Genomic DNA, 13,609 nt, shown 5'->3' on the forward strand with positions numbered 1-13,609 from the left:
ATATAACACCCTTTATAACCAAACAAGTGAAATTTGGCAGATCTCTTCTTGGCATGAGTCTATGCAGCTGCTATGCAAATGCAAATATACTCTCATCAAAATTAGTTAAAAACTACATGCATACACAGTAAACAACGGTGTTATTTTTAAATAATGAGTTGAAACTTTCCAATAGAAAAATATTATTGCAAGTGGCTTTTGGAGTTAGAAGTGTAAAAAAATATAAAGATCATAATTTCAGCCAACTTCCACAACCAGGAAACAGACAAACAACAGTTTAAGAACTGTTTACAGTTCTTTTCCCCCCTCAGCCCAAGAATTCATTTGCCAAGTTTCACTGCGCATCAAATTAATGGCCAACTAAAAGCAACTCAATTTTTTTTTAATGGAGGAAAAATGGTTAAAGTGCAAAACAAAGACGGTAAGCCATGTCTCTGGTGCCCTCTTCTAGTCAGTGAATAAACAGACACTTGGTTTAAAACTGAAATACACTAATCTCACTAAAAGTAGAAAAAAGGTAAAGATTCCTGATGGCAAAACCATTGCTTGTTCACTTGTGTACTGTATATTGGTGTCTGTGGTAGGTGTAAGCCTACATTTTAAAAGTGCCAAAAAACAAATCTTTGAATATATGGGGCAGTAATACCTAAGACTTATAAAATATGAAAGAAATAAGGGGGGCAAGTTATTGAATTTATTACAGACAACTACCTAAGACAGACAGAGGTAGTTTATCTTAACAGCAATACATTCAGAAAAGTTGCTAAAATTTACAAAGGTTACTATTTTTGAGATGGGGTGTGAAGGCATCTCAATACAACTTCAGAAGTGTGAGATCAAGGCTTGCTCTGGACTCATGACAAAAGCCACCCCCAGCTGACCCAGCTATAAGGGGGTTATCTGGTTATTTGGGCTAGGGTGTCAAAGACAGCTGGATGTGATGCTAGCTAAAATCATTTATTTGCGTCTTACTGGCTATGGAAACCGTGGGCATTAACCACACTAGCCCAACAGATTAATAGGCTAGGTGAACCTTTGATTATGTCTGATACTGACATCAATGACACCATAATATCTCATGCATAAAGATGTCATCAGTTGGTGACACACGGATTTAGCAGGGATGCCACAATTAAGAACATGACCAAATGGGAGCACAGTACTGGTATTTTTTTTTTTTTGCATTAGGCTGTAGAAATTCTAGCAGTATTAAATAATAGCCACCCAGACATCAAGAGGCTAGTTTTCTAATTTTGGCTTCACTTTATAAAGACTAGAGTTGCAGTGTTAAAACGGAGTTCCTGAAATGTAATAAGCTTACAGTTTTTTGGGCATATGTTTACAATATTCTCAATAAAAATGTCCTGATTCACTTGTATTAAGAATTCAGCTGCAAGAAATTAACTGCTCATAATGTAGAAGTGATCCCTGGAAAGAAAAGTGTGATCAACTAAAGAGGTGTTATTCTTTCCATTATGAAACTTTTTTTATAAGAGAGTTTTTCGAGTTTAGCAATACATTTCATTCTGGGCTGCATGGTCTCATTGTGTGGAACATTTTTAAGGCAAGAAATATGTAATAACCTTTCATAATTTAGAATGGAATAGAAAATATAGATCAAGGATGACTGCTCAGCATATGATACTTTAGATACATCTATCCATTTTATTTTTCTTTGACCTTTTCTAGCGTCTCAGTGTGCTTCTTATTGGGGAAAGAAAAGAGAACAGATTGGGCAGAATTTTTCCTCTGTTCTATCATTTGTGAGTGACAAAGGGAAGCAGAGCTTCATTTCAAACATGCCATTGTGTACATGCTGCTTCTAACCTTAGGGAAATATGGACACTATGGACAATGAAAAGCACTGCCAAGCAGCAATGGGCAATGGGTCAATTTTTGTTGTGTCAACACTAAGCTGGTCTTTACAGAAGCTACTGTATTCCAGAATCAAGGGTAAGTCCTACTGCAGCTTCCATTGTTGCTAGGATCAGTGGAGGTGCACAGGTAAAGATTTGTACAACTGTTTTTTTTCCTGAAACTATTGACAGTTTAAGACTTGGTGATATGTCCTGAAGAAGCCTCACTGATTTATGGTCTGGACAACTAGTCACATGACAACTCTTTTTGACGTGATTAGTTAGGGCAACATGAAGTGACTAGACTCCATATGAAACTGTTGTTATAATAAGACCTCAAGTAAATGGGCCAAAAATCTCCCTGCAGTATCTAGGCTCAATTATTTCTCTTACTGGGAAGACATAAAGGGATTATCTGCACTGTCATCACCATCTTTGGATCCCTACAAGATCCTCTAGGCTACAAAAAAAGTATGTGGAAATTGTTAAGAATTTCCAACTCTAGCAATAGACTAGCTCTAGCTATTTTTTAAAAGTGTTCATGGTTTTTCAATGCATTAAATATCTGATCATTCTTTACAGCTTTTGATTACTTCCTGACAAGGGTTTGAGCTGAAATGTTCCTTTGTTGCTAAGCCCAGATTGGAAGCCTGTTGGAGAACAAACATCAACTTTTTCACCGTGAAGAAACAAGTCACTGCGTTGAGTGCTGAACTAATGATGCAGGAGCAGAAACAGAAACCGAAAGATCAAGACTGTGACAAACGTTAAAAGGAAACCAGTTTGCAAGATAGACCAGGGCTGTCCAACTATGGCATGGCTGGGGGCCACACACTGCAACAGCATGCCACCCCATGGCTGCTCCCCATGAAGACCAAATGGTGCGGAGGGCAAGTCGCCAGCCCAGGTTCCCCCCTGACCAAAACCCTGGGCCCCAAAGGTTGTGCCACAGATCTCCCCCAGGCAGTGCTAGCCTTATGTGGCCTCCCAACACGTGGGCAGCTCTGGTAATGTGCAGTCCTCCCCCACAAGGCCCTTTCCTGCTGCGCAGCAGTGGGGCCACAGGCTGCATGTTAATTTCTGGTAGGTTGTATGTGGCCATTGAGCCATCAGCTGGACAGCCCTGATCAAGACCATTAAGAAAAAAAGCCTTTTAAAAGTAGTGACAGGTATTTCACCTGTAGTGTTGTATTTCACTACAGTTTCATATTTCAAAATGTTTTGATTCTCACTGCTGTGTGAAAGAAGAGCCCAAAATAGGGAAAAATGACTATCGTCATCCCCAAAAAAGCAAATCAGTGAAGCTAAAAATATATAAAACAAACTAAGAAAAACAAAAATGATCTTTTTAAAAAAAAATTTCTGCTCTAATAAATAGATGTGTTATTTGCACCCAATGGGTAAAAATAAATCCTGTTAGAAGGGTAATTTTTCAGTTGACAGTAAAAGGTAAGTAAAAGGGGAGTAAAAGGTAGCAGGATGTGATGCTGGACACATTATTCCCTTTTGTGTATGGGCTACGGATACTGATATGTCCTAATAGTGTTTCCTAGTGAACCTTTCAACTATGACAGACTTAGGACTAACTTTTTCTCCTGGCACCACTTATGCACACCTGCTAGGGAGCTGGGTGCTGGATGTTAATACCAAATTATGATTTGGATGTTCCATTTCCTTGCATTTCCTTTCTCTTATGATCATTCACATTCATGTTTTTATTTGTGAATTCCTTTTTCAGTACTTAACATCTCATACATCTCTGAGATTTCCATTTTACTTAGTTTAATTCGCTACCCTTTCTAGTTTCCAGGATTCCTATAATTTAAACTTGTTGTTCAGGCTAACATTGACTTTCTCATAAATACTTCACAATGTCAAAGGACAGTTTAGAAACTAATGATCTGAATTCTAATTTTGATGTGTAATGGAAAAATCAAGTGGGTTTTTAATGCTAGATTTTTACATTTTAGGATAGATTTGCAGAAAGGTCATGGTGTACTTTAGTATTTAACAGTATAGTACACCTTAATAACTGGCAGTAGCTCCAACAATTAGTTGGTTAAATAACAATATACTGTCTCTTATGTCATGCTATCACACATCAGGGTATCTTAGACGATGCTCAGATGCTACACTAGAAGTAAAAGAAAAGTCAAAGTTTGCCTAATGCTCCCATCTCAATCCCTGGTTTTGGTTACTAAGTGTGTAGAACTTTTTCTCAGTAGGCTGAAATGGATTTTATCCTTACAACATGCAAAGGGTAGGAAATCATTAGTTGCATTTTACAAATGGAGAACTGAGGCACAGGGCAAATTAACAGTAGCTGAGCTAGGAACTGATGCCAGGTCTCTTGAGTCCTAGCTCAATTTTCTACCCACGAGATCATCCTTTTATCCTGTTGTGTAACATTAAGATGAGACACAATACGCTGTCCAGATGGCTAAACAGTTATAATGCATGGATAACAAGGAGAGGAAAATTTAAGACGTTACCTGCACAGCCTATCCAAACAGACTGAGTGATCTTTTGTCAGATTGTTAATTTTTTATGTTAAAAAATTAGAAAACATGACTAAAAATCTATTAGATTTTTTTGAAGACAACAAATACCAAGAAATATAAAAAGAAGCTTTTCCCAGCACTGCAAACAGGACAGGCTACTCTCAATTCATTTGGCATTCATGTAAAACAGTACTCTTGCTCCCCCCTGTGAACCCAGAAAGTTGATGTATTCTGGCAAATTCAGGGTGTAAGTCCATCAGCCAACCATGATTTCCAAAAACAGGCTTTAGTCAGCTTCACAGGGGCCTTGTGCTTAATGACAAAAATGCAAACTGTACTTACACAGGATGGGGACGGCCGCAAGGATAAAATTCTCTCAAGTACAATGAGCTGACAAAATCTCCTTCACACCACTTAAGCCTCACGTTAAAAGCTTATGTACTGCAGAAACCATTTGACAGTGTCACCACTGCACTTGAGAGATGTTCACTTAAAACTCAACCAGTGAGGTGATACAGAAGCACACACTTTTCCAAGGGGTAAAAGCACCTCTTAACTTTTCGAAATTTGAAGTTATAAAATCTTGGTGCAATACCACTGCCTACCAAAAGTATGTGGAAGAAGAAAGAGCTTCATTACCATGGCCATAATACAGCTGTTATTTAATCAGAATTAGGAACATGAAACATGAAGCAAAACTCATGCAAGAATGTACCTGCCGTTTTCCACCTCCCCCATCCATACCTCAGCTTGTGAAAATTATTAATAAGCACATGCCCCTTTGCAGCACATTTTCATTATGCACAAAGAAATCCCAATTAACAAAACAGCAATCAATCAAAGAATTAAGATACATCATGTAGGAAGAGAAAAACAAAAAGATTAAAAAAACAAAACAAAACAGATGACAAGATTACAGTTAGAGTGTGAATATATTCCATAAAGGGGACTGAAAATAAAATTTTCACTCGCAAAATGTTGCATATGCTGTGATACTTTTATTGTTCTTAGTGAGGGAACCATCCCAGAAGATAAAAATACTTTAGTGCTACAAGGATGTTCCCTGATTCTAATATTTTTAGAACATCATATGTCTAGATCTGTAGCAGACATAATTCCTGACCCACTTAGCTTAAATAAAATGAATTAAGGCTTTGCACAAGCCTAAAAATATCAGACTGTTAAAATAATGGTACAAACACATCACCCATCTGAACTTGGAACTGCAATTCAGAAAGTTTAATTCCCTCCCCCCCCCCCTTTGTGATAGTTTCCGTAGACAGATAGTAATACTGGTCACTTCTGAAAGATTTAACATACAGGAGCATGCTGCTTATGTTTCATTTCAGGAATTTTGGAGGGGAGACAGTGAAATGGAAAGAAGAGAAGGTAGCTAGATATTTATGCTGGACTTGCTTTTAAAAAAAAATATGGAGGATTGGCATGGAGATTCTAACCCAAGAACAGATTGATCTAAACTGACTGGTGGGTATGGGGGTATGTGTTAGAGGAAAGGAGGCAGGGAAGTAGGGGGACACATGCTTGCTGGCTGTTGGAACCCCTTCCGAAAGTGTTCTGCAAAGAGAAGTTTGAGGCAGTTGTTTTGCTGTCAATAGTGTTACCTAGGTCTGGATACTAAATGGAAAACACGTTCCTGAGCTTAGAAGTGCTTTTTTGAAGAGCACCTTTTTTTTTAACCTTTGAAAATTGCACCCATTGACAGGTGTTTAAAGGATAAATGCCATATCCCTGCCCTCCCCCTAAAAAACCTTAATGGCCCCATCATTTTCAATACTACCCAGCCTGAACCCTTGCTAATATTTTCATATCAGAATACAATATGCCAATCGAACTACATATGGATGTTTTCACAGTAAGGCCATTTTATATTCCCACTGCTGCTGCCTCCCTCTTGTTTCTGGAAAAAACCCCACTTTTGCTAAATGGAAAAACAAGTAGATGGACCTTCAGTCCCCGTCCTCTCTTTGTGGCAGCATGCATTCCTCAGAAAATGAAAGCTCCCACAGGCTTGGGGAGAATCTCTGTGAGAGTCCCTTGTTAAAGAACTGGCCATAGATCACTATCTGTAATGGTTTGTGACATGACACTACAGCTTAACAGAGGCTCATAACAAAAAAAGGTGATCATTTCAGCTCAAGCAGATCATAGACATGCTGGGGAAACATAGGTTAGGTAAAAGCCATGCAAGTTATATACCTGGTCGCGTGGTCAGTCCTCTGTCTGCAGCTGGGCGGGCATCAACCGGCTCAACTGGGGATGTGCAGCAAAAAAAAAAAAAAAAAAAAGCAAAACAAACAAAAATAAACAACCCCCCCAAAATGATAAGTCAAATGCTTTTTTTTTGTTGGGATAGTGCAGGAGAGACATATGCCATGAACAAAGTTATAAAAAGCAACAGCTGGAAAAGATCTGTCTTTAGTTGCTTCTCAAAATAAAAGGAAGGGAATGGGTACAACCTCAAAAAAGTGTGCGTTTTGTAGCTGTGTCAATCTTACATTGTAAATCTCAATAGTTTCTAATTTGAACATTAACCAGAATACAGTCTCAGATTAGAAACTATTGAGATTTATTCAATGTCTGCTTAGAAACATCTTCCTGCCTCTTTTAGAATTGGCAACAAAAACTGACACAAGAGGATGAGCCCTTGTAACAAATCTTCATCACTACTGATTTCTAGCTCCAATAAGTCTTAAATCTGTTTTCCAGATTATGACTATGTGAAGGCAATAGCTACAAGGCTTGACAGAAATATAAGGACAATATATATTTTCAGCCAGCACAATGAATGGTTAGTAGGGTTATCCATCTAATCAGACTGTCTTCCTTTTCACAGTAAACAAGGTCTCCAAGCATGATTTATTTATGCCTCCCATTCAACTATGTTCACATGTTTAAATACTTTACACTCATTCAGAGGCCTCACTTATCTTAAGAGTCAGCACGATGCACTTTGGAGCCCAGCAGAATTAACAGTAAATGGGAAAGGCTGAACAGATTTGGACAAAATTAGAGGAAACTGAATAACCTCAGCAAAATTCCAACTGAACCTACTGGGAGAGTTAAAACACAATTGTGTAATTTCTCCCTCTGTTCCTTCCCCTTTATTTTTCTTATTTTATGCTACTTTGTGCTATCTTGTTTCAGTCTGCAATGGAGGTGCCAAAACATCACAAATACATTTGCTTCTTGTTGGTCTGGAAATCAGATATACAGGTTTCCCTTGATTTATGCGGGTTTTATATATGTGAATTGAGTCTTATGTAATGACACTTTTTATACCCCAAATTTGTTATATGCGAGGTAAATTAACTCTTATGCAATCAACTCCGGGGCTCCGCTTTTCCACACTCACCCCAGCCCCTGGGCTGTGCCATGCCATAGTGCATGCAGGTGGTGTTGGCTGCTCCTGGGGCTGCTGCAGAAGGGGCTGGGGTGAGTGGACTGGAGTGGACAAGTGAAGGCCTTGGGCGCAGCGAGCTAAGTCTGTAGGGTAAGGGACAGAGCAGGGCATGGTGCAGCCCAGTGGCTGCAGGCAGGAGGTGTCAGCCACTCCCTGGGCTGCAGCAGAGGTGGCACCCGGCTATTCCCAGTACTTGGGGCAGGCGGCAGCCTGCTCTTGTCCTGCTGCCGGCTGGGGCCAGAGGCTGCTGCCGGCAAGGGCTGGTGGTGGCATCGGGCTCTTCCTGGTGCTCGGCAGGCAGGTGGCGGGGGGAGAGGGCTATGGTGAATTTTGGGGTGGCAGCTGCCCCCATCCCATTGCTGCAGCCCATCCCGGGCACCAGGAAGAGCCCAGTGCCACCGCCAGCCCCAGCCCATAGCAGCTGCTGGCCCCAGCCTGTTCTCGTCCTGCTGCAGGCTGCCACCCATCCTGAGCACTGGGAAGAGCCCTGTGCCGCCATCAGCCCCAGCCTGCAGTGGGATGAGAGCAGGCTGATGTCTGCTCTGAGAACCAGGAAGAGCCCAGTGCTGCCCCTGCTGCAGCCCTGGGATCAGCTGATGCCACCTGCTTGCAGCTATTGGGCTGCACCACACCCCTCTCCCCACCCCTTCCCTAGGCCCAGCCTCCCTCTCTCCCTGCTGTGGGAATGTATCCCTATTTGTTACATTATAAAATGGGATCCCTTTATGTGTATTCGATTTATATGCAGTTTTGTGGGAACGCATCTACCACATAAATTGAGGGAAACCTGTACTTGGTAAACTAGGCTTATAAATTGTAGCTATTGCATGGGATACACAGCCTCATTTTCCAGAATCATGAACATTAGAGTGGAACTAAGAGGAGCCCTCTAATTAGCAATAGCAAAAGAAATACCAACAATGACACAATATGTTACTGAATTTCGGCAGGAAATTCTGACATTTCAACAGTATGTTTTTAATCATGCTCAGGACAGAGAGTTGAAATTTCTTTCCTTTTTTTGTGAAATAGAAATATCAAAATGAAGCATCCACATGGTCCTGACATTTACCTGTTTCTCTTCATATGCTGAAACCACCTGGAAATTTTATTTCAAGCCAGTTCAATATTAAGCTGCATTTTTCTGAAGTGGCTCATAAAAGTTGCAATTCAGGGCCTGATATTCCTGTTTTCTCCTGTGGGCTAGACTCCCTGGTCAGCAAGGATCATGATTTTCTCTGATTGAAAAAAATCTCTATTTTTTTGTTAAAGAAAAGTAACCCCAAATCTACATATTTCCATTATTAAAATGAAAAACCACTAATATATATTTTTATGTATCTATATATTAGAGGTGTTTAATTTAAATCACAGAAAAATGTGGATTTCGGGTAACTTTTTTTTTTTTTTTTAACTGAAAATTGGGGATTTTTTAAAATCAGTGAAAACCAAGATCCCTGCTGGTCAGACATCTTCCATAATGCAGTCATGTTTCTCTCCTAATGTCAACATAGCATAGTCAAGGGGCAATGCAGATTTAATAATAGGGGATAACTTCCAGGGAATCTGGCACAGATGAGAGAATGTGGGGTTGAACAGAACCTTCTGTAGGGCAATGAGTTGATAAGAAGCAGAATTTAAATTTTTTTAAAGAGATTTTAAAAAATTGAGCATTTTAGGTCAGTTTAACAAAATGAGATCCTTGGATCTGGATCAAGTCAATGTGAAATTACAAATGTAGTTGCGATTTCCAACAGAAAATCAGAAATTTCTCCCATGGAAAACTGTGATGTTTGCAGAAAACTGTAGAAAATCATTCCACCAGAAAATTCCCAACCAACTTCACCTTTCAGTGATGCAGTGGTTTTTCTCTCCACCTTTGCAGGGGACCTGCACTTTTTTCTGAGCATCTTTAGCACTTATAGTCTGGTTTTCAAAGGTTCATTAATTTTACATGCTCCAAAATTGCATGACTACATGGTTAACCACATTTACACAAGCAGAAACAGTAACTGTAGGCAGAGGTCCAGGAGTGCACAGAATAAGCACTCGAAGTTATTTTGTATCAAGATCTGGTCCCTGAAATGAATTATTATACTTGCTTTTTTGCACATGGGATAACCATGCAAGCTGCATTCAGTATGCATTTAGTTAACTTTAAATCTAGTGCTAAAATACCTGAGAACAAGAGGTTCTAGCAACCACTAGGTTTTTTCTTCTTTCTTTCAAATACATAAGAAGGTGCAGTCCCTACCCCAAAGAGCTTAAAATCCAAGAGAAATCAACTGAAAGGTGGAGGAGTACAGATTTCCACATGATCAAAAAGAGGGAGGATTGGCCAGATTATAAAAACAAAGCAAGTTTATTTTTTCATTTAGAACACAACCCAAAAGGATGAAATCTTGATCCCACTGATGTTAATGACAAAGCTTTCATCGACTTTGGACAGCCAGGATTTCACCCATAATTTCTTCAGAAGTGGCATGGCAGGTATATCTAGACTGAGCTAGATGCTGGCATATCAGTAGTCATGAGTTAAATAAAATAATGCCATGTCATTCTATATTACAATTTACTGCTAAAACAACAGTAAAGTTCTTTTTTTGCAAGAAATAATGGTGTCTTGTTTCTAAATCTTAACAACAATTTTAGTTTCCTGTTAAAATGGGCAGGAAAATATTTTTTGTGAGTCTCTCAGTATCAAACCGGAACAAAAATAGAATTCACGTGACTGAACATCTAACTGTGTAGGCTGCTTATATAGTTTACTGGATGTAATTTTCATTGGACGTTTATTGGAAAATAGGTCATGGAGACCAGCAGGAAGGAAAGGTCCAAGGTAGTTTGCTGGAATTACTGGTCTTTTAACTGTAGAGTAATCAGTGTTTCACTGATACACTAACTTTTCTTTGAACAAATTTAAGTGATAGGAAAGCAATTCTAATATGAAATAAACTATTAAAACAATACTGATTCTTCTATACAAGTATAGAAGCCACAGGAAAATTTAGAATGAAAGCAAAGACTCTCCATATGACCACCTCCATCATGGCTCACAATAAAAGGATCTCTGAACAGAGAACAGTCAAAGGAAAAGAACTGTTAAGACATCCTGATATAGGACCAGAGGTATGAGTTCGAAACCTACTTTCAGCTGGTGCCAAAGGTTATCTCCAGTTGGCCTAGCTATATATACCTCTTCCTTTGGGCTGGGGAGTAAAAGATAGCAGGATGCGATGTTGGACACATTATTCCCTTGAGTGTATAGGCTACGGATACTGATATGTCCTAAGTGTTTCCCAGTGAATCTTTCAACTATGACAGACTTTTGAATTTGACTTTTTCCCCTGGCTTCACCTATGTACACCTGCTAGGGAGCTGGGTGCTGGATGTTAATACCACATTATGATTTGGACGTTCCATTTCCTTATATTTCCTTTCTCTTATGATCATTCACATTCATGTTTTTGTTTGTGAATTCCTTTTTCAGTACTTACTTAACATCTCATACATCTCTGAGATTGTTGAGAAAAAACACATACTAGGTCATTTAAAGTCAGTCTGCCATATATTACACAATTTGTTTGCTTGACAGATACTCTGATATGGTTCTGTCTGCTGTAAAAAAGTGAATTTTGCTATATTAAGTCTGAAAAGTTAACTGATTTACTCAATACACTGCATGGACCATTCAGGATGACAGTAAAGCAGCAATGCAACAAGGGAAGTAGTGCTGCATTTATGTTAATGTTTGTGGTAAGAGAGTCGAGATTCTCTGGTTCTAATAACTAATCTAATTACCCAAGCCAAATGACTAATACTTAAAATTTGTGATTGCCAATATTTAAATAATCAATTACTGCAAACTAGAATAAAACAGCCTAAGGATCTGCAGACTGAAAATTTGCTCATTATTTAAAAATTACCTAAACAAATATAAACTAAAAATGCTAATATGTCATATTACCACATACCAAGAAGCTCAGCATAAGACTGCTGAGTTTTCCTAGCATCTCATAGGAATAAGCTGCTAATGGCCATTGCCTTCATTACTATAGTGTATTTGAGACCTCTCTAGTACGTATTTTTTTTCATCCTATATTTACTACCATTAATTGTTATTCATTAAGAGGGAGCAGTGTGCTTAGTGGCATGTTCCCTGCATTGAATAGCTTACTGTATAAAAGATGGACAGAAGCACCAGGACCCATAGGGAAGGTATTAGCTTAGAATACTTTTCTTTTTCCTTCCTCCTGGTTTCTTAAACATGTTATAATGGAACAAGGCCTTTGGCCAGTGGGCTAATGTTTGCCAATACTTTAGGAAGGATTTAACTGAGCCCAAATATTAAAAAGTTGGCCATTGCATGCATATGGAAGCAGGCATGGAGATGGGAGTGGGAACAGGATGCAAACAGTATAGTGAGGCTGATTTCACTTGTGAAACAGTGACAGAAAGAGGGAGAAACATGCTCAGGAAGAGAAACAAGGTGGGGGGGGAAGGTTCAAACTTGATGCAGTGGGCCAAGGGGAGCCCAGTGAAGGTTCTGCAGAGAAAACGAGGGACCTGCAGGTCAGATCACATTAGTACCACCTACTAATTGTTATTAGCTGCTATGATTTGGATAGACTTGAGGGGAGGCCAGGGAACAGGTTTCTGTCCACCAAATAATTTCTGTTTTTAATGCTTTAAAATGATACAGGACTTTTAAGAACAGGTCATAAAAGTAATAATTGGAAATGCCAAAACAAACTATTGTAGCTTGCATTAAAATAAACAGCAACCCAAAACTGATTTAAAGCCACCCCCCCGCCCCATCTTATTGCAATTTTCTTGCCTGTGGGAACATCTAATTGTCACCTAGAAGTAGCATACGTTGTTCTTCCATAAATGCTCACTTTTGTTTCAATTAATTTTGAATGAGTTTCTCTCATAAACCTGATGATGTTTGTATTCCCTTTGTTAATTCATCTCCAAATATAACTAAGAACAAACTTTAATAAAGCAAACATTTCTCCAGGCCTCCCATTAACATGGCTTATACATACAGACAAATGCACCTTTACTGCTCTGCCTGTAGAATGCCCAATGACTAATTTTTTACAGATAATATACAGATTATTTAAATTTAGAAACATACTCATAGGATCCTCTCAACTGATTATTCCATGGGCTATGTAAAAACATTTCTTTAGAAGAAAATGCGACTGTCCAGTAAGAAAAATGCTGCAAGTGCATGAAGAACACCTCAGCAATATCAAATCAGAAAAATCACATACATAGTTTTATTTTTAGAATGATGTTGAGGAAGTATGCCCCTCTTTTTGTTACCAACTGGTAGCTATTTTTCAAATGTTTACTATTAAAAATCCATAGTTCTGACATGATACCCATGTAAGTTTATATCAGGGTCTCACAACCCAGTTAAATGTTGTATTTTTTAGTAAGGGATGTCCACTAAATATAATGCTGAGACTTATTATATACATCTGAAACACAATCAGGACTTTCTGTTTCTTGAAGGAAATATGGCAGACAATTTCCTAATTTCGTTTTCTAACGTAATTTCCTAAGCCAGAAAGATCAAGATGTTCACAGAATAAGCATATACATATGATTGCATAACTCAAATATAGAGGTGCACTGATATATCGGTCCATATTGGATCAGCACTGATAAAAGGAAAATTAACATTATTGGCAATTGGCTTTTTTTGGCTGGTGTAGCCAATAATGTCATTGATAAATGCCATATACATGTGCGCAGCTGCAACATGCATGCGGCTAGGAATGTAGGTGGGCAGCTTGGAGAGCAGCATCTGGATGGTAAAT

At 38.9% G+C, this 13,609-nt stretch overlaps 1 protein-coding gene across 4 annotated transcripts in view; it reads right to left on the reverse strand.

Annotated features, from left to right (window-relative positions):
- The window catches only part of APP (amyloid beta precursor protein), a 378,216-nt gene that overhangs the window by 23,823 nt on the left and 340,784 nt on the right, over positions 1-13,609 (reverse strand). For 2 of the 4 annotated variants that reach the window (XM_006264124.4, XM_019476142.2), the window contains one exon: positions 6,575-6,628. The exons of the other annotated variants lie outside the window; for them this stretch is intronic. In XM_006264124.4, the coding sequence (XP_006264186.2) occupies positions 6,575-6,628 (54 nt within the window). The remainder of the gene's footprint in view (positions 1-6,574; positions 6,629-13,609) is intronic. 4 annotated transcript variants of the gene reach the window in all.

The sequence above is a fragment of the Alligator mississippiensis genome, chromosome 1 (assembly GCF_030867095.1).
Source record: "Alligator mississippiensis isolate rAllMis1 chromosome 1, rAllMis1, whole genome shotgun sequence".
Lineage (NCBI taxonomy): Eukaryota > Metazoa > Chordata > Crocodylia > Alligatoridae > Alligator > Alligator mississippiensis.